General features: G+C 32.6%; 1 protein-coding gene and 1 long non-coding RNA gene across 7 annotated transcripts in view; one reads left to right on the top strand and one right to left on the bottom strand.

Annotated features, from left to right (window-relative positions):
- The window catches only part of Arl5a (ARF like GTPase 5A), a 29,784-nt gene extending 8,818 nt beyond the window's left edge, over positions 1-20,966 (top strand). For all 4 annotated transcript variants that reach the window (XM_026388698.2, XM_026388676.2, XM_026388684.2 and 1 more), the window contains 5 exons: positions 2,454-2,514; positions 2,989-3,136; positions 6,384-6,467; positions 11,342-11,493; positions 14,871-20,966. In XM_026388698.2, the coding sequence (XP_026244483.1) occupies positions 2,993-3,136; positions 6,384-6,467; positions 11,342-11,493; positions 14,871-14,919 (429 nt within the window). In that variant the 5' untranslated portion in view covers positions 2,454-2,514; positions 2,989-2,992 and the 3' untranslated portion in view covers positions 14,920-20,966. The remainder of the gene's footprint in view (positions 1-2,453; positions 2,515-2,988; positions 3,137-6,383; positions 6,468-11,341; positions 11,494-14,870) is intronic.
- LOC113182704 (uncharacterized) overlaps positions 1-21,187 on the bottom strand; it is a 140,867-nt gene that overhangs the window by 107,989 nt on the left and 11,691 nt on the right. The gene's annotated exons all lie outside the window — the stretch shown is intronic.

Here is a 21,187-nt window from a genome sequence, read left to right as displayed (position 1 = left end):
TTTTCCTATTTTTATGTAACATGAGTATTGAAATAGCACTAGGAATCCCCCTCTATGCTAAATGGCAACTATTTGTTGCTATTTGAATTGTAAAGATCCCCTTATTCTGAGGTGTTAAAATTATCAGTTTATTATTTATAGAATGAATTTTAATTGATTCAGCATTTATTAAATGCCTACCTTGTGCCAGGAAGAATTGTAGTCATGAGGAATACATGGAATATAAGATGATTAATATGTATTCTGTATAGTTGAAGGGTACCTCATTAAGCTAAGATTAGTGGACATGTAAATAATTATAAGTGCAATGTTAGAGGTATTATTTAAAAATAAAGCAGGAGAAAGTGATTCTTCATGGAAAACTAGAAACTTAAAAGATTAGTAGGAATTCCTCAAATGGAAAATTAGAGTAATCCCAGCATAGAGAGAACCCAAGAGCAGCAGTAAAACTTTATTTGCTATGAACATGTATGCAGAATAGGAGGGTGCTTGAAATTTGGTGTTGATAGCTAATAGAGTAGTAAGAAAAAACTGAAGCCTAGTCAGTTTTCACTGTCTTAATTTATAAGCCTGAAAACTTGTACCTTTTCTCTTTGTCAAAAATAGAGTCATGACGAAAATGGAGAGTGGAATTTTCAGCTCTGTTTTGCAGAAAAATTACTCTGGAAACAATGGGAAGATAAATTAGAGATAACACTACTTAGGGAGGGTTTTAAAGTGAGAGATGGGGAGGATTTCATCTAGGGCAGTGGGAAGGAGACAGGTTGAGGATATATTTTTTGATAAGGAATCAATAGAATTTAGTGACAGATGTTGGGATTGAGGAAAAGACTAAACGTACAGGGCATCTGAATTAATTGTAGCACCATTAAGCAATTTAGTAAGACAGATGTAAAACAGGTTCAGATAGTGGGTTTTGGACATGGGAAATGGTATTGTGTGTGTTGGCTCAGGTAGAGTATAGTTGAAGAGAAATTTGGGAACATAGGTTAGGAATTGTCTCTTGATGATTGTCAGCATTGTATACTGTTTTAATTGTTATACAACCCTGAAGGATGTGTAGTATTTCCCCTATTTTACAATAAAGAAACTTAGAATCAGAGAAATAGTTGCCCAAATAGTTGTTGAAATAATTCCCATGATTTTTCCATATACTTCCATTACCTGTTGGGATTAAAACAAACTACTCCTTAATTTTGTGACTTAAACCAGTGATTTATTATTATTATTTATGTTTCTGAGAATGAGTGACCTCAGCTAGAAAGCTCTTGACTTGGAGACTCTTACTTGGTTGTAATCAGAGGCAACTGGAACTATAAAGTCATCTCAAGGTTCAACCATACTCAATGTACAAATTTGCTTCTTTAATTCATGTGTCTGACATCTCAGCTGGAATGGCTGGAAGAACTGGTGAGGGGAGATCACTGCTGGGGGCTGGCTGGTTATCTCTCTTAATAAGGTCTCACCAAGTGATTAGCCTGATGTTCTTCACTCAACTGCGCATTAGTCTTGGGATTGTTAGGTAGTGTGTGGCTTGCTGGGGGAGGGAGTTGTCTAAAACAGCCAGGTAGCAACTGAAAGGATTTTAATGATCTAGGCCCAGAAGTCATACAGTATCACTTATGCTGCATTCTGTGGATCAAATTGAGTCCCAGGGCCAGTTCAGCTTCTAGAAGAGGAGATAGCCAAGGGCATGACTATCCAGGGACTATCACCCATCTTTGGAGATTAGCTTCCTCCACACACTTTGCTTCTTTGGCAATTATTTATAGATAGCCTGAAAATAGATGAAACTAAGTTGCCTTGCTAGCTTATAAAGAGGGTAGAAGAAGGTATCCTGGGAACACGAATGTTTGAAAGAAGACTCAAAGAAGAGAAACCAATAAGAAACGGGGAGAGAGGACAGCTGTCAAGAGATCAGAAGAAAAGTTAAGAGAGAGTGATGCCATAGAAGCCAACCAGGGGAAGTGGATACTCTCACCATAGCTTCAGGTCCTTAGATTTGGTGTTATAACAGTTTTGTGGTTTCAGTGTACGTATAATTTATAATTACTCATCTTTTGTTTTTCTTTCCATTCACCCCAATTCTCATATACATACTCAATTGAAGCCTAAAGTTTCACAGATACAACTTCTAATGTGAAACACTTATAACTTAAATCTTTTGTAAATTGTCATGATTACATTTGGAATACTTTACTGAGAATAGACTTCCATAGGAGTAGGAGGAACACACAGTGCTTCTGGCTTCCCAGGGAGGATGTTGGAAAGATGAGAGGTTTCAGTAGAATGAGGAGGATAAGGAAAGTGAGCCACTTCTGCTGGTCTTGGTGGGACCTTTTTTTGAGTTCCAAAAAAGGTATATAGTGCTATGCACTGAAATATACCATAGAAAAAAAGAAGGGTGAAATAGTGTGTGCATGTTGAAATCAGTGGTGTTTTCTTTATTTCAGAGCACAAAGTTATCATTGTTGGATTGGATAATGCAGGAAAAACTACCATCCTTTACCAATTGTAAGTACTACCTTAAAAGATTATTTTGTAATTTCTAGTTAACTTTTTCTTCCTGGGTGATATTCTGTTAATGAATATAATGAAAAAACTGTATGGAATCTAAGTTACTCAGTAAGAAAAAAGATTGTCCATAAATCAGAAGTCAAATTTAAGTAAGTTTTTATAGAAAGCTAGATATTTATATGACATCAAGTGCATTATTTAGTTGTTTTGCACTAAAGCTCTTTTGCTTATAGAAAGTAGAAAAATATTTGTTTATATAGTTTCTTTTAATGATCTATAATAGTCTAGATTATCTCTTGTCTATTTCCAGCCCTATAAATCATTAGCTTTCTCTTGGTATGAACTGGTGGAAAAAGGGTATTTGGGGATAAAATGTAAAAGTTCATGCTGCTTTGTCCCTTGATTAGAAAATTATTCAAACAAGGTAGCCTCTTTACTAATTGTAATATATATAAACTTTTTTTTCCCCAGTTCTATGAATGAAGTTGTACATACATCCCCTACAATAGGAAGTAATGTAGAAGAGATAGTGATTAATAATACACGTTTCCTAATGTGGGATATTGGTGGCCAAGAGTCTCTTCGTTCTTCCTGGAATACTTATTATACTAACACGGAGGTAATGTTTCTTAATATGCTTAAACTTCTATAAAGAGAATGCTTGAGAAACACTTACACTTGAATTCTTATAGTTATAAAGATATAATGACTTTATCTTCCAGTTTGTAATTTCATTTCTTTCTTACTATTTATATTTGGTTAAGTATTGGAAATCCTAGTTAAATGAGAGGGCTTTGGTGGTTTAATCTTAACCAATTTTATTGTGCATTTTCTTTTTCTTTTTTTTTGCATTAAAATATTTTTTTATTGGTTGTTCAAAACATTACAAAGCTCTTGACATATCATATTTCATAAATTAGATTCAAGTGGGTTATGAACTCCCATTTTTACCCCAAATACAGATTGCAGAATCACATCGGTTACACTTCCACATTTTTACATAATGCCATACTAGTAACTGTTGTATTCTGCTACCTTTCCTATCCTCTACTATCCCCCCTCCCCTCCCCTCCCATCTTCTCTCTGTATCCCATCTACTGTAATTAATTTCTCTCCTTGTTTATTTTCCCATTCCCCTCACAACCTCTTATATGTAATTTTGTATAACAATGAGGGTCTCCCTCCATTTCCATGCAATTTCCCTTTTCTCTCCCTTTCCCTCCCACCTCATGTCTCTGTTTAATGTTAATCTTTTCTTCCTGCTCTTCCTCCCTGCTCTGTTCTTAGTTGCTCTCATTATATCAAAGAAGACATTTGGTGTTTGTTTTTAGGGATTGGCTAGCTTCACTAAGCATAATCTGCTCTAGTGTCATCCGTTTCCCTGCAAATTCCATGATTTTGTCATTTTTTAGTGCTGCGTAATACTCCATTGTGTATAAATGCCACATTTTTTTTTATCCATTCATCTATTGAAGGGCATCTGGGTTGGCTCCACAGTCTAGCTATTGTGAATTGTGCTGCTATGAACATTGATGTGGCAGTATCCCTGTAGTACGCTCTTTTAAGGTCTTCAGGGAATAGTCCGAGAAGGGCAATAGCTGGATCAAATGGTGGTTCCATTCCCAGCTTTCCCAGGAATCTCCATACTGCTTTCCAAATTGGCCACACCAATTTGCAGTCCCACCAGCAATGTACAAGAATACCCTTTTCCCCACATCCTCGCCAGCACTTGTTGTTGTTTGACTTCATAATGGCTGCCAATCTTACTGGAGTGAGATGGTATCTTAGGGTGGTTTTGATTTGCATTTCTAAAAGTTGGTTCTTCGAAAAAATAAATAAGATCGACAGACCCTTAGCCATGCTAACGAAGAGAAGAAGAGAGAGAACTCAAATTACTAACATACGGGATGAAAAAGGCAATATCACAACAGATGCTACAGAAATACGGAAGACAATTAGAAATTATTTTGAAAACCTATATTCCAATAAAATAGAAGATAGTGAAGACATCGATAAATTTCTTAAGTCATATGATTTGCCCAGACTGAGTCAGGAGGATACACACAATTTGAACAGACCAATATCAATGGATGAAATAGAAGAAGCAATCAAAAGACTACCAACCAAGAAAAGCCCAGGACCGGATGGGTATACAGCGGAGTTTTACAAAACCTTTAAAGAAGAATTAATACCAATACTTTTCAAGTTATTTCAGGAAATAGAAAAAGAGGGTGCTCTTCCAAATTCATTCTATGAGGCCAACATCACCCTGATTCCGAAACCAGACAAAGACACCTCAAAGGAAGAAAACTACAGACCAATATCTCTGATGAACCTAGATGCAAAAATCCTCAATAAAATTCTGGCGAATCGGATACAAAGGCACATCAAAAAAATTGTGCACCATGATCAAGTAGGATTCATCCCTGGGAATGCAAGGATGGTTCAATATATGGAAATCAATAAATGTTATTTACTGTGCATTTTCTTTTGTGCAACACAATTTTACATTAAGGAAATCTTTTTCTTTTGATTATGAAGTACTTTAGACATAAAATCATATGTTTTTATTTACACATTACTTCCTACAAGAAAATTTTAGACCTGTGACATTTGTATTCATTGTACAGCCCTGTAAATTGAAAGACTGTGCTAATTGTTTTTGTAGTGTTGATTATAAGTTAATAAAATATACTCTAAATATATATTTTAAGTCAATAAGACACTATTAAGTATCTCTAATAGTCTGACCCCAAACATTCCATTAAGCGTTTAACTATATACTTTTGGAGAAGGAATGATATGTATGATTATAAAGGTAAATATGGGCTGGCACAAGCAACCAGCTACTTGCCTAGCATGTGTGAGGTCCTGGGTTCAATCCCCAGTATCATGGGTACCACTGTTATAATGCTATAGGTATTAAATTATGCCAACACTTTGAAAATTAGCAACTTTTTTTTTAAAAAAAGAATGGATCTTACAGTAATGAAAGTAATTTATCAGTAAACAATCAAGTGAAAGAAGAGATAAAAGTAATTCTCTTATTCATCTCTTATAGTTGATGAAAACTGAAAAATAGAAGAGACGTAAAATGGAAATTCATATCTAGTTCTAAAAAATAAATAGTGCTTTTTAATCATAGGCAGTCAGAATTAATTTGGGCATCATAAATACCATCATAAATTAGTTAATTATGTATTTACTTCTGTTTCCTGTTGCTTTTTGATGCTCATGGAGTTGGGAAGAGGTTTAATAGAGGTTATCCCACTCGGAGCCTTAAGTCTTTTATTGCATCTTCTGATATTAGTTACATCAGTAGTTCAGGAAAAAGTTCTACTTTTCAGGTAGCAAGTGCTGTTTATATAAGGAAGAGAGCTTGTTTTTAGGTACAGATTTGTTCTTTCAATTTGTTAATTTTTAAAAAATTGTTTTCTTAACTGTGACATTACTCCCATGCACATGTCCTTTTAAATTTTCAAATGGATATTAATATTTGGAAGTATCTTCAAATTAGGGGCATAATGTGGTTTTTTTCTTATTAAGTTATAGGGCATAAAGATGGACTTAGGCCCATTAGCATTTAAGATACTAATTTAGAAAGCAAGTATGTTGTATATTGGTTAGAATGTTAGCATTGTATTCTTTCTTCTCTTGTTATCTTTTTAAAAATTAGTAAATATATTTGAATTAGAAATGGATTAGACTTTTAGACTTTACAATATGTATTAGATATCTCTGGTTTTCCAACAATACCATAAGCTTCTAATATCAAGATATTAATAGTCCGTGAGTCAAATAAGCACTATTAATTTTCACATATCAAATTATATATTCACTAATGACTTTTTTGGTAATTATTTTAGTTTGTAATAGTAGTTGTGGACAGTACAGACAGAGAGAGGATTTCTGTAACTAGAGAAGAACTCTACAAAATGTTAGCACATGAGGTAAGTTATCTTTTTACATAAAATGCTGGGTGGGGGCAGAGGAAGTATTTGTATTACATTTCTTTTTAGTTTCTCTTGAAGATGCCATTTTAAATTGTTTGAAAAATTGTCTGCTGGCTATTCCTGATGGGCATGCCTATTTTATGATTTTGATACTTCTAAAATTTGCAGATTATCTGGAAACAGCAGAAAGTTTCTGGAATTAACAGTAGAATGTTATTTCATTTATCATAGATGAATGTGGAGTAGAAGTTTTACTAATAAGAATAATTCCTAAAATTACTTTTTATTTTACATTTTAAATAAATTTATCATGCAGAGTATTATCATTGGAAATAAAGATTTGAAAGTACCTGAGTACACAGCAATTTAGGGATTGAACCCCCAGGGGTGCTTAACCACATCCCCAGTCTTTTTATATTTTATTTAAAGACAGGATCTTGCTAAGGCTAGCTTTGAACTTGTGATCCTCCTGCCTCAGCCTCTTAAGCCGCTGGGATTACAGGTGTGTATCATTGTGCCCAGCTGCAATTCTTAAAATGTTTCTCATTTATCGGACAGATATTTAAATGTCTTGCTTGTTGCCAGATATGGTAGCAGAGGCCTGTAATCCCAGCAACTTGAGAGACTGAGGCAGGAGTATCTCAAATTTGAGACCACCGTAGGCAACTTAATAAGATCCTGTCTCAAAATAAATAAAATAAAAAGGGCTGGGGATGTAGCCCAGTGGTAGAATGCCTGTGGGTTTAATTCCCAGTACTAAAAATAAATGGAATGAAACAAAACAGAATGAAGTAAAATCGTGTAGTAGTTGTTTCTCTTAGGCTTCTCTGATACTGGTTTTTTTTTTTTTTTTTAGCAAACAAAATTATATGACTAGCTACATTCTGTTATTCTTTGAAAAATATTACTAATAATATAAGTTAAAAATTAAATAAGCTACTATTGGTGATGTAGCTCAGAGGTAGACAACTTACCTGCAAAACAAATAAACTGAATAATTCAGTCAACTTAGTAATAAAATAGAAATATAAAATCATAATATTTACTGTAATAGCAATTGTTCTTTTGAATGTCTTTCATAACAAATGCCACTTTCTCATATTTATAAGTTGGAATAGAAAAGTTAATATTTGGATGTATAGAGAATACTTTTTAATTTCAGTAAAATTTTTATAAAGAAAATTTTAAATATCTTTATAATAAAGGTATATATCAATTTACTATTGATTTGAGTAATTTTTTGTTTTTAAAGTTTAAGAATTTTGGTATGTTTCAGGCAGCCTTTCAAGACTTAAGGAAACCCAGTGAAGTGGTTTTGTAATTGAGATTCTTCATTTCTTATGGTGGTCATACCCACCAAATTGCACCTTTGCCTAGTTGAGTCTATTTTCTGACAGCCATGTTAAACCTCCTGGGGTTTTTAAGATGTAAATTTTGCCATTGTACATTCATTTACAAAAAGCTGTTTTAGTTTGGGTTATATGCAGTAAGCCATAAAAGAGGCAGAAAAAAAAGATTTTCTTTTTCTTTCCAACTTTGTATTTTAAAAAATTTACCAGCATTCTTCAGTTTGTTTGAAGGGTTGTTTTGTGAAGACTTTGGAAAGAAAAATAGATATCACATGTTGTCTCTGGGCTGTTTTTTATTTGTTAATAGGTAGTATCCCTATTTGATATTTGTTCTAATTGTCCAATATGTAGCAGGATCAGTATTTGAAGAGCCCATTAGTAGGGTTCCAGTAAAGTTTTTGAATTTTATTAGCTGGGGCATTAACTTGGACAGATCACTTAACCTCTTCTGTTACAGGTGAGTGTACTCTTGAGACCTACAAAGTTATATGACTAATTAAGCTTTTTAAGAGGATTTGAATTTAGGCATTCTTGCTCAGCCTCTTTGTTCTGGATGGGCCGGGGGGAGACATAAGTAAGGCCTAATTGGAAAGTGAAAAGAGTCTGAATAGAAGATTATGGAAGAAAGGAATTGCAGATGAAGTTGAGAGCTAGCATAACTGCTCAGTGGGGTCAAATAGAGCCCAACAGGCAGAGTTCCAAATAGGGACAAATGGATCAGAGAATGAGAACATGTAAATGAAAAATAAATTTAGACATGAGGTTAGTTGTACATTTCATAGTATTATATTAACCAACAATATCTTATTATCATCATTGATAATGATTCTTCACATGTATTCCAAAATATAAAACTATAAAAAAATTTAAAATACTTTCTGAAAGATTTTTCTTAAATAAAATATAAAACTTTGACACTAATTTTAAAATAGTTTCAAGCACCAAAGTCTGAATATTCTTTAGAATGACTCAACTTCTAGGAATTTTCTTCACAAATGAAGCTTTGAGAAACAAATGGACACCCATGTATGACATATAGAAAATGCTAAGTAAATGTCTCTTCCACTGCTGTTATTTGTCTTCTTAACTAAAATACATTTTAGACTCTTAAGATCAGATAATCTGCAATATTTAGCTTAAAGTTTTTAAAATGGCATATGTACGTAAGATCACCATTGTCCACCTTATGCTTTGACCTTTTGTTAAGTCAGGCTAATAATAAGTCAAGCCTTAAGGTTATCTTATAAAAAGCAATGGAAGATTTTTCTCCCTAAATATTTAAAAAATAAGTAAAATAACTTTGTTTAATCAAGAACTCTAGATAAAGTTTGGGCTTTTGTGATCTAGAAAGAATTATATTCATTTTTTTGTTTTGTTTGAAGACTTGATAAATGACTTTATTTCTTGTGTTTTTATATTTCCAGTTCAAGGGCTTCTGTAAATTTCAGCACTAAGTGATGAGCACAGATTACTTACAAATAAAATTTAATTATGTATCTTATGCCAGTTATTTGACAGAAGTTTTTTTTTTTTCCTTTGAGCATACCAGCAGTAGCAAACCTGACCTATATAAAAGACTTCAACACACACTTGCAAGAGATATTGAAACCTAGAAGATAGGAAGATAGGAATTAAATCTCATGGAAAGTCCATCTACTTAGTTATTCAGCCACATTATCAACTATTGATAATGGTTCCATTTTCTACTTGAGAAAAATATTATGTCCTTTATGATGACTATATATACTTAAGTTATAGTATTTCCCTTCAATATTTTTGCCTTTTATATAACATGTGAATTGAACTATAGGTGAGACTAGTTGAACATGAAATTTTAAAACTGTTCACATTCTAACAGTATCTCTTTTTGAACATGGTATTCAGGCAGCTACATCACTAGCTATAGTAGCATTAATAGTTGCCACCCTGCAGAGGGCACTCTAACTAAAAATCAATCTTGATTATTATATAAAATATTTTGCATAATTCTTTTTAATCACATAAAAATTTACCACTTACATTTTTATATATAACAATCAAATGAGTCATCAAAACTATATTCTAACATCAGCTTGTGCTTATAGAAGAATATTGCTTTAAATATATGTACATGTTATTAAAACCAAACTATCCTTTTTAAATCCCTCAGAAGAATGACAGCATTCAACACAATTTAGAAAACTTGCAAGCATAACCTTAGTTTTGTTAGTATCTCTTCATATATATAGGCAGAATTTTATGGGAGTTTAATTCACTAGTTGAATTGCATCCTTCAGGAATTCTTGGCCTAAATGGGAGTTAGGGTATCTTTTAAAACACTAAAATTACATGTAAACTTAAAAACATTTTTGGCATATATACATATGTGCATTTTTGTGAGGAAAAGATCTGTAACTTTGACTAGATTATCCAGTAAGTCTCTGGCTTTAAAATAGTCTGGGGTTGGGAAGAAGTGTGGCCAGAAAGATACTAAGAACCTTGGGCCTGTTTTGTGAGTAAAACTTAACCATTTTGGAGTATGCACAATTATTATGTTTAGAAAAGGATAGTATGGTGTCTTTCTCAGATGAGATACACAATAAATGTTAATTGTAAGGAACAAATGCAGAAATTTTTAAAAGAACTTGCTCAGAATCATAGCATAGAAGTGGTATAACTTACTAATCGAGTAAATTTGATAAATTTAATGCTAATAAGATGACTTTATCATATATTTATATCTAAGAAATCTTCCTGGACAAACAGGAGTTAGGTCTCAGTATGGATAGGATTGATTTAGAATAGTGCTTCTCAACTGAGAATTAAGCCCTAAGGCCTTAAGGCATGCATTTTATGTAATGAATTCCTTTATTTCCTATGCATCTAGAAGGTATTAGCTATGTGCATTGTTGGGAAACTTGCAGTGTAATCACCCACATCATTTTCTACAGTTTAGTTCTCATATGGAACCGTGGTTGTGAAAGGCTGGTTTAGAAGGTAATATATGCAGGTAAAGTGAGAGCAACATCGTCTCAGAGGTGTGAATAACATGATTTGGAATTGGGACTGTGTAGAACTGTTCAGAGAGCAGTAGATAGATTGCTAATTAGAGTGTTTTATATAGTGAGTGATGATTGGTAAGGCAGAATATCTAGATAAGGTAGAAAGGTACAAGTAGGGTAGGGTTTTGGAGAACTCTTAAGTACCAGGATAAAGGGTAGCTCTTAGTAGCCATATAAGCCTAGTCATGTCATTGGGTGGTGGGTATATTTTATATTTGAAAAGATAATTGTTAAATACAGTACTTAGAATCATAAAAATATAGTTTAAGGCTGTAAGAAATATGTAAATCCATACTAGTATATATTTATTTTTTCAAAATGTGTTTGGTGTTAAGTTTGCTTCTATCAGCCTGTGAGCTACAAGATACTTTTGTGAAGAATCATTAAGAAATTCTAGGTTAATAAGATGAAAATCAATCTGTTAAGTTGGAAAATATGTAGAAAAATAAGCTTGTCTTTCAAGTTTTGTTTGCTTTTATAGGACCTAAGAAAAGCTGGATTACTGATTTTTGCTAATAAACAAGACGTTAAAGAATGCATGAGTGTAGCAGAAATCTCCCAGTTTTTGAAGCTAACTTCTATTAAAGATCATCAGTGGCATATCCAGGCATGCTGTGCTCTTACTGGCGAGGGGTAAGAACATGTATTTAGGTAACATGTATTTAGCATGGAAATGTTTATGTCTTCTTAAACCTAATAAATATTTAAGGAAAAGATTTAAGAAATGGTTGATGTCTACAGTTAGACTTTTTAGGATGTTTTTGTAAATTCTAAAACATACAATATAAACATAATATACATAAATCAACTGAGCATATAGATGATGCAGTTGCTGTAGAAACTCAGAGAAATGAGTGTGTCATCAAGAGCTGGAGACGTCAGGAAATGCTTCTTATGATAATGATGGACTGCAAGAACTAATGCTGAGTATATTCCATCTCAGGTGCTTTCCATATGGTGCCTTATTTAATCCTCAGGGCAGCCCTATAGACTATGTTAACTCATTTTATGAATAAAGAATCTGAAATAGAAGAGGACCCATGTATGAGACTAGTTTAGGGATATTTGCATTGCCACCAGCGTTGTCAAGAGAAAAATTTTACGTTTTCAAAACAAAGTTAGAAGATAGTATGGCCCATGAAGATAGCAATGGCATGAGGGTCCTTGGTTTTGGAGTGAGAAGAGTTGAAGTGAAGGTTGATGCCTAACAGTAGGATTTTGCCTAGGTCTAATGCCCAGAGATTAAAGTATTTCCAGAAGGAGGTATTAGTCAACTTTGTCAAATACAAGGTCATCAACAAGGAGGATAGAGAGAATGTATTAACTTTAACTGTGAATAAGTAAATTCAGTTAGAGCAAATTCTCTGTATTGGAAAGTGGGCAGAGGATAAGAGTAGTTCAGAGAAGAATTGGATTTTAGAATACCAACTGTAAACTCTTGGAAGGAGGGATGATATAGAGGAGGTTGGAAATAGAATAAAAAGCTAAAAAGAAGAGCCAGGCTCAGTGGAACATGCCTATAATCCCAGCTACTCAGGAGGCTAAGGCAGGCGCTTTGCAAATTTGAGGCCAGTCACAAAGGGCTCAATGGTAGAGCACCTGGGCTCAGTCCTCAGTATTAGGGGGGAAAAAAGGGAAGAAAAATGGTTAAAAGAAGGGGCAAGCTAAAGTTTGGTTTTGTTTTTCTTTTTTCAAAGATATGGTAAATCTCTGTTATATGTTTGTGCATGCACACAGAATAAAGAGTTAAATGACAGAAGAAGGATTCTAAAAAAAGGTCTTAAATTTTTGGTTGAGGTTCTTGAGGTATTCAGAAAGAGCAGAAGCTTGAGGTATAGATGAATGAAATAGGTAAGGCAAGAGAAATGCTTTTCCTTTCAAGATTGACGAACAGTGAACTATTAAATTGAGTTTCTGAAGCCATATCTTATTGAAATAGAAGATATTATTAGAGACATTCAGAAGAACTAATTTTAACTTTAAAAAAGCAAATCTATTCATTTTTTTAAAATCTCAGACAATACCAGTTACCCATGTATTTAAGTAAAAAAAGTTATGTATTTGTCAAATAGTTTAATATAAATATGGAAAGAGAATGAGGCACTGGGTTCCATCTTCAGCACCACATAAAAATAAGTTGAGTACATGTTGATATATATATTTCAAAGCAAAAACACTTGATTATAATATTAAATTTAACAGTAAATATAGTCATCTAGGATTTACATAAGATTTAATTTGTATTCTTTGATAATTAATTAGAAAATATATACAGATTACATATGAAGTCAACTACATTTTAAAAAGAATAAAACAATAGATGAAGGTGTATTTTCAAACTTTGTTTCAGGTGGGTTTCTATTTGTAGCAGTTAGCCCGGAGAAATGTTTAGTTTGGGGGAAAAGGTTCTGTTCCCTTCTTAATTCTTGATACTTTGGTCCAAATTCTTGATTTTAGTTTTGTTCAGCATTTTGATTCAGTGAATTTGAGATCACAAACTTTGGAGCTTGTCCTAATTTTTATACCTATTTTTGCTATTTGCTAACCTTGCTAAAACTGGATTTTCTCTGTAACATGGAAAAAAATTCCCAGATATAGTAGTGTACACCTGTAATTCCAGATACTCAAGAGGTTAAGGCAGGAAGATCAGAAGATCTCAACTATGAGACTAGGCTAAGCAACTTGGAAAGACTCTGACTTAAGATTTTAAAAAATTAAAAGGGTTGAGAGTATAGCTCATTGGTAAAATGCCAGGGGCCCAAAATCACCAGTACCAAAGCAAACAAATAAATGGAAAAAACAAAATCATGGGATGGCTTCTGACCTCACTGTAGTGAAGATTAATTAAAATAGTAGATGTTGGGGCTGGGTTGTAGCTCAGTGGTAGAGCACTTGCCTCACATGTATGAGGCACTGGGTTCCATCCTCAGCACCACATAAAAATAAATAAATAAAATAGTGGGTGTTAAGTCCTTAGAACAGTAATACTAATTTGCTATTAGTTAAGTACTGTTCATTTGTTGCTTTTATTATTGTGCCGTATTTCCTGTCAGTAGTTTATAGGTAGAATTTAGTTAAAGGAGAAAAATATAGGCCACAACTATTTGTTTACTTCATTGCCATTTATTTTTATCTTCTTTTATAATATTAGACTTGTACTTGATACAAAAATCTGAGTTTTAAAAAAAACTTTAATATTGTACCTTCATTTTGTTGTAATAGCACTTGAAACCATTTTCTTCTTGCTAAACATTTAATTTCTCTTATCACAATGAACATCCCTGTGTTTTGGATTAATCCAGTTACCCATTGTTCAGCAATCTAATTGGTGTTATGATATAAAATTTTACTGCCCACAGATTTTTATATATAAATGTAATATACATACATGTTTACTTTGTGTTAACAACTCTGCTATATAGTTAATTTAATATCCTGCCACTTGTTTCATGTATCTCATAAGCATTTTTGGTATCAAAATTTTTTGAAAGGACAATTTTAATGTTCGTTCTTTTTTTCCTGTTAAGAATGCTTAATGAAGCTCTGAGGGTATAGTTCCATGGTAGAATGCTTACCTAGGCTTTATGAGAGCCTGAGTTCAATTCCCAGCACTGCAAAAAAAGGCTTTAATGAACAGTCTTATGTGTAAATTTATAAATAATCCCTTGATTTTTTTTTTTTAGGATACATTTCTAGAATTAGAAAAATTTTTCTAATTTTTTAATATTTTTGTTATCTATTGCCAGATTATGTTCTGTTGGTATTCATTGTGTAATTAGTAAGCTCAGTTTTATGTCAGCCAGAGTGTTCTAGATACTAGAGATATAATTAAACCAAAAGCATGGATGTACTGTGTATATGAGAGAATGGTTTCACTGCAACAGCACCTGCATCGAATACTGTTGATTTTTAAAACTCTGTTGTTCAAGTAAATGAAAAATATCATCTTTTAGTTTGTAGTCCATAGTTTTAGTTCAGAATTTAATCAAATGATTTTGGTTTCTTTATAGATTATGCCAAGGACTTGAATGGATGATGTCACGACTTAAGATTAGATGATCTCTACTGACCTCTTCTCATAGACTTTGTATAAACAAAGTGCTGGACTTTACCTGAAAGCTGCAAAAATTAATGGTTTAGATATATTTATAATAAACTGATTTCAATTTTTTTCTATAAGAAGAAAAATTAAGACCACTTATTTGAAAACAAGATGAAGTCTCATCTTCCAATTTGCTTTCTCATTAGTTCCTTCCAAAGTACTTTATTAAAGCTGTGATTGACATTTTTCTCAATGAATCCTCTCAGGACAATGTGTAGCCTGTGGTAAGTACAAAGGGAGAGGAAGATGTTTTGAACTTTAAGAGCTTTATTATCAGTATACCCCTCCCCAACTGAATGTTGTTCTCTTTTTGTTCCACTAAGTCAAAATACAAATCAGCACATATAGTGTTTCCAATATTTTAAATGTCATGTTAGTTATGAAAAAAAAGTATTTTACTTAAGGTTGTGTATGTATTATGTATATACCTCAAGTTCAAGTTAATGGCTTTGATTTGTGTTTTAAAGAAAAGCAAATAACGCAAAAATTAGTAATATCCTTAGTTATTGCCCTAATGAGATAAGTACTGGTATTAAGTGCCATTTTATACTTTTCCTGTATGTTTTCTGTATTGTACTAATCAAACGTCCCCTCTCCCCCAATCATTGAGCTGCTCTTAAGAAAAAAAAAGATACAGGAAAAAACTTGACATTGTATATCCATTTTTGTTGATCAGTAACACACATAGAAATGTGTAATCCAACTAAGTGAAATATCTGTCAAATTTTTGGCTTACCCAGTTGACAGAATTGCACAGTGGAGCATTGATCAGATTAATCCTTGCATTGGTCTAAATTATTGAATAGATTATTAACCCACTTATAAACCAATCATAAATTGCGATTAAAACTATCAAGTGATTTCTTCTTAATTAAAATCTATTGTGTGAAACATGTCTACCCAAAGAGGTAACATTCTATAAATATTATTAAACAATTAGCTAGAGTCTTTTTAAGTATAAAAGTATATATGTCAAGCTGTTAAAATGAGAGTACAAGTAATGCATAAAAAATTTCTGAGCAACATTTGAAATTTTTTAATTTGCAGATTTCTTATTTTAGGATTTGGAATCCTTTTGAGGTTTTGTTTTGTTGTTGTTGTTCTTAAGTTTTCTTTGATCTTTCACCTTGTAAATGCATTGTTTAACAATTAATAGTGGTAAATTTTTAATGCTGTTGGCTGGAAAACTGATTGGTGTATGATATATTATTTGTACTAAGAAATAACTTGCCCCAAAATACCTTTGTTTGCTTAGGTTTCTTTCTTTCTTTCTTTTTAATGTTTGAAAATTGAAGGTATTTTTGTCATAATTGTAAACAGAATTATCCTGTATTAAAATATATACTCTATTTGTGTATCTTTTATGACCTGAAAATTTGAAGGTTTATCCATACTGGCATGTTTTAGAACATTTGAAAAAAAAATTACTTTTAATACCAACCTTTTAAATTTCATGGAGATTTTGGTAGGAATAATAGTATATACTATAAGCATTGACAAAACTGAAAATTTCTTTCTATGAAATATAAAATGCTCAGTATCTAAATCCAAGTTGGGTGTGGTATATCAGTGTTAACTTTGGATGTTTTGTGTTTTATATTTATGTTGCAGTGTTCAAAATGCAAATATAACATTTAATATTTGTCATGCTTTTACAAAAGTGAATCCTAAATTACTAAGCTTTGTCCATATGTACTCATACTTTTGGAATTACTTGTTGTATATTAAAAATTCCCTTTAAAACCCAATTCTATTTTGCAGTTTCAACAGAAACAAATATCCTTTAATAGAGTCCCAAAATCTACACTCTTTGTCCTTTTTATTTTTTAATTTGAGTAATCATGTAATTATCCTTGGATTGCTGTCCTGTCAATACAATACAGATACATTCACTTGTCATCAAAGTGTTGGAAAAGTATTTTAATTGGATGTGTAAAGAAAGCATGCACTATATTGTTAGAGGTGGTTTAGTGTAATTGACTACTGACATGATATCATGAGAATGCTTGGTATCTTACACGACATTAACAAAACATGACTTTTTTATTTTCTACCCTTCTAGACTGAGCATCAGAAATAAAACAGTACCTGTGTGCTTGTATGTAAAACCAAAATTGCAACTGTGAAAAAAATATATAATTTCTTCTATGAAAATATCAAAATCATTTTAACAGTATTTTTCCAAATAAGATGGAGAGCCTCATGACAGTCATTCTGGCAATTTATATGTAGTTTTAGTGGAAATAAGCAAAGAATAATTCTTTTGGGTTTTTAATGTTATTTAGGGTTATTTATGCTCAGCTTTGGAAAGAACGAAGATTTGTATCTCTATACATGTAGCAAGATTTAAATACCTGTTTTGATACTAATTTTGAGAGTCATAACTTCTTTTGATATGTTGGTAGAAATTAAAAGTGAGCATATGCTAAAGCATTAAGATATACTTAATTTTGTCATAATAGCATTTATAAAGTATATCTTTCACATTATATTAAAGGTTCTTGTTTGAAATTTTCAGTTTTCTTTATCATCCTAGCACATCGTGGCCCTCACAATGGGCAAAGAATACAGTGAAGGCAAGTGGGGTAGGGCAGTGGGGAGTGGGCATTCATTTCCTTATATGATATTTTGCCTTAAGATTAAAAAAAAGTGCTTTAGCACTGTTGGTTGGCATATTTAATGCAGGTGGAGAAAGTGACTTTAGAAGTATGACACGAAATAGAGAACAGAAGAATTTCTGGCCTTTTAAGAAGTGCCTGGTAGGTAGATACAGAGTCACAGAGAAGTACAGAGAGCTTGAGGAAAGGTGTGAAGTCCTTGAGATGTTCTTTTTCTTTTGTCTTTAGGGTATAGTATTAAGATGCCTAGAAATGGGACTATATTGTCTCTCTCGTGGGCACTTTACATTTCTTGCTGTCAGTACAGCAGCCACATACAGTACAGTCAACCTCAAAATCTGTTTATAAAAGTAATGTAAATAGAAAAATTATAGACGACTTTCTAGTTTTCTGTGCAGGCAGTTTTGGGAATGTACTGTAGTCTGCTCTGCTTTGTATATAGGGGAAAAGAGCACATTGTAGATTACCTGTGACCTTTTGTCATCTTCTCTTAATTGCCCAAGGTATCCTGGCCTCAATCTCATTTTCAGGGTTTGGGTAGAGGCAAGATTTTTTTCATGACTCAACTTTGATCCCTTCCACTTCTTGCTTCAGGATTGACCTTTCCCATAGCTCAATTATCCCTTGTTCTCCTGAAGGTACACTAAATTTTGTCTATAACCATTATTTCCCAAACCACTAGTTCTGAATAGCTCATCTAGTTTCTAGCTATCTACCCACCATTGCCTTTGTTTGCTTGTTTGGATTTTGTTCATTAAAGGGCATTTTAAGAGTTGTTGAGTCCATCAGAAGACCAGATTGCAATGTATACAGCATATATGTGCCAATAGTAGAATCCTGTATATTATACTGTATTTAACATTTAATGCTTCTTAATTTTTCATATGCTGCAGAAGTAGATTCGAGAAATACCTAAACTCTGCCAGTTCCTTGAGCTACTAGTAAGGTCTGGAGGATATTAAGTTATATGTGCATTATTTTCCCACTACCAAGAATGGTTATGTTTTGGAGCATACCAGTTCAAGTAATTTAAGTTGGAAAAAGATACCAAATCTTTATGTAGTGTTTAACTTAAAGATATCCTTAAACTATTGCCCACATTCCATTTTTCCCCCTCATGTTTACTTAAAGAACAAAGATCAATATTAGATTTCTAAAGGAATTTGTAATAAGAAACTTAGTTTTACAAAATAATTTGCCTATTGGGATGGACTTTAAAAGACATTAGAATAAACAACCACTATGTATTGGCTGTGTAAATGCAGGTATAAAAAAGAAAAAGGCCTTTAAACTGTGAAGCTCCACTTACACAAAATAATGTATTAAAGATTATTTTAAGATCATAATATGGAGTCAAGGAAGGCAAGCTAGAATAGAACACTTTGCTAAAAAGTGTCTGCTTCTCTTTAACCTTAAAATGGTATGAAATTTTGAAGAAATTAATAGGATACAGTTGGGTTAGTTATGCAATATTTCTTATTGATTTTGTAGCCTTTCCTCCTTTACATGTTGTTCTGAAAGCTAAAGTTTAAATCTTTATGGTATTGTATGCTAGATAATGCCATTCTTTGGTAGAAAATTCCCATAGTCTGTATCCAAGAAGTGCCTAAAATTGATTTGTGTTAATTTTTAAGTCCATCTAATAAATTATATGTTTTATATGGTATTGTATGTGCTTGTCTTACTGATGACACAGACCTGAGGGTTTTTAAGTCACAGTTTATGCTTTATTTGAATAAAAAGGTTTAAATTTAAAGATATCCACCTAACCCTCATCAAGCATAGAATAAAAGAGCATCAGCAAAATTATTTTTTATCTTTTCTAATAACAGTTTTTCATGACCTTGTCATTCGTTAATGCAGCAACTAGAAAACTGAACTCTTCCTGTTTTTTAAACAGTTTTAACAAAAAAAAATTATAATGTTTATATTTGAAGACCTCAAAATAAGAGTTTGTTGCTTATGTAAGAGCCTCTTCATTCTCGGTTAGTGGTTAGCAGTTTTGAGTGTCAAAACATTTAGTGTACAGTCATTTCATTTCCTTTGTTTATATAGTGCTTAACCAAAATATTTGATAAAATCAATACATTTCTCGTATATTGTTCTATGTTTATAAAACTGACCATAAAATAACTGTAAATTCTAGAGAAAAGCTTGACTGTATTTTCAGCAATGTACATTACATTGTGTTCATAAGTCATTTTGCATGAAAAATGAAATGTGTATCTTATTTTAAATTAATGTGTACTATTCTCTTTCCCCAAACTTCTTACATTGATGTTATACAGAATTCTAGTTCATTAGATTGGAGTAGCCTTTTCTTATATTGTGCCCCTCTAGGTTCCATGAGATAAGGTGATACCTGCAAAGCACTTTTAAAGATATTTTTTATGTTAATCTCCAGGATACAGCATTGAGGAGGCAGCTGTAGCTAATGAGGGCTCTTTTGGTTGCTAGAGATGAGAAAAGTATATACTAATAGTTTTAATTTCTGCACAAAATACATTTTACTAATTGTATTGATTTAAAATATGACAAATCCTTGTAGATATTGTTCTTATCATATTTTCCCAGAGGAGCCTAAGTAAAAATGTGTTCCAACTGGCCTGTTTATATAACTCCCACCACAATTGCTACCCCAAATTGACTCTCTGAATACTGACAAGTTAGAAAGCCTTTTGAAAATTTTTGTTTCTTGAAATTTTCAGTATGACAAAAGGTTTTCACTTGAGGTCTGCATGCAAAAAGGGGTGGAAAGTTTGTCTTACCTCTCTGCTGTTTTATGAACTGTTTCTCTATATACTAGGGATATTTCACACTGAAGGAATATTCCAGGAAATGAGGGTGTCGAAATTGATGTTTTTGTATTTCCTCAGTGCAGATGTGTTAGATGTCTAGGAAACAATGCTTCAGGACTTCTCTTTTCAGCTTCATGGATGGCTGGAGGATATTTATGTTTATTCTGAGGAAGGGAGGAAGCAGGCGTATTGGAGCGGGGACCTTTTCATTGGTAAAGCAGTGTAATCAGCTGCTTTGCAGATGTGCTACTTCATTATACTTGTATCAACGTTCTTATGCCCATAATTGACTGAAATGTCAGGCTCCAGAAATGTAAGGTGTTGGCCAGATGACCAGTAATAGGACCTTGTGGATTATGAAGTGGAGGAATAATGTCAAGGTAGTTTGAGAAGTAATGACAAAGTTTTACTGGTAAATTTCCATGTTTGATATGTACATTAATCTTTAAAACAAAAAAGTTGCATGTATTGTCTCTGCTTTATGCTTCAAGTAAAAAGAAACAGACTTGAGTTTCAATTGTTATTCTATTATGTACTGTTATATATTCCTTTTCTTTTAGAAAAGGTTAATTATAATTACTCTTCACACCTCTGTGTTGTCAGTGTTTTTATTTTGTTCATTCTCTAAATTTGCAGATTCATTGGTGGTAGGGCGGGGATCTGCCATGGCAATCGAAATGGTATTATAGATACATTATGTAAATGACAAAAGATTGTCTTACTGTTCTTTTGGAAACTTTTTAGGACTTAGTTCATTCAAAGAAAACTTTCTATTTTTTTACTTATGAACCTGATAATTGGAAACAAAT

Source organism: Urocitellus parryii, chromosome 1 (genome assembly GCF_045843805.1).
Source record: "Urocitellus parryii isolate mUroPar1 chromosome 1, mUroPar1.hap1, whole genome shotgun sequence".
NCBI lineage: Eukaryota > Metazoa > Chordata > Mammalia > Rodentia > Sciuridae > Urocitellus > Urocitellus parryii.
This window is presented reverse-complemented; position numbering and strand designations above follow the sequence as displayed.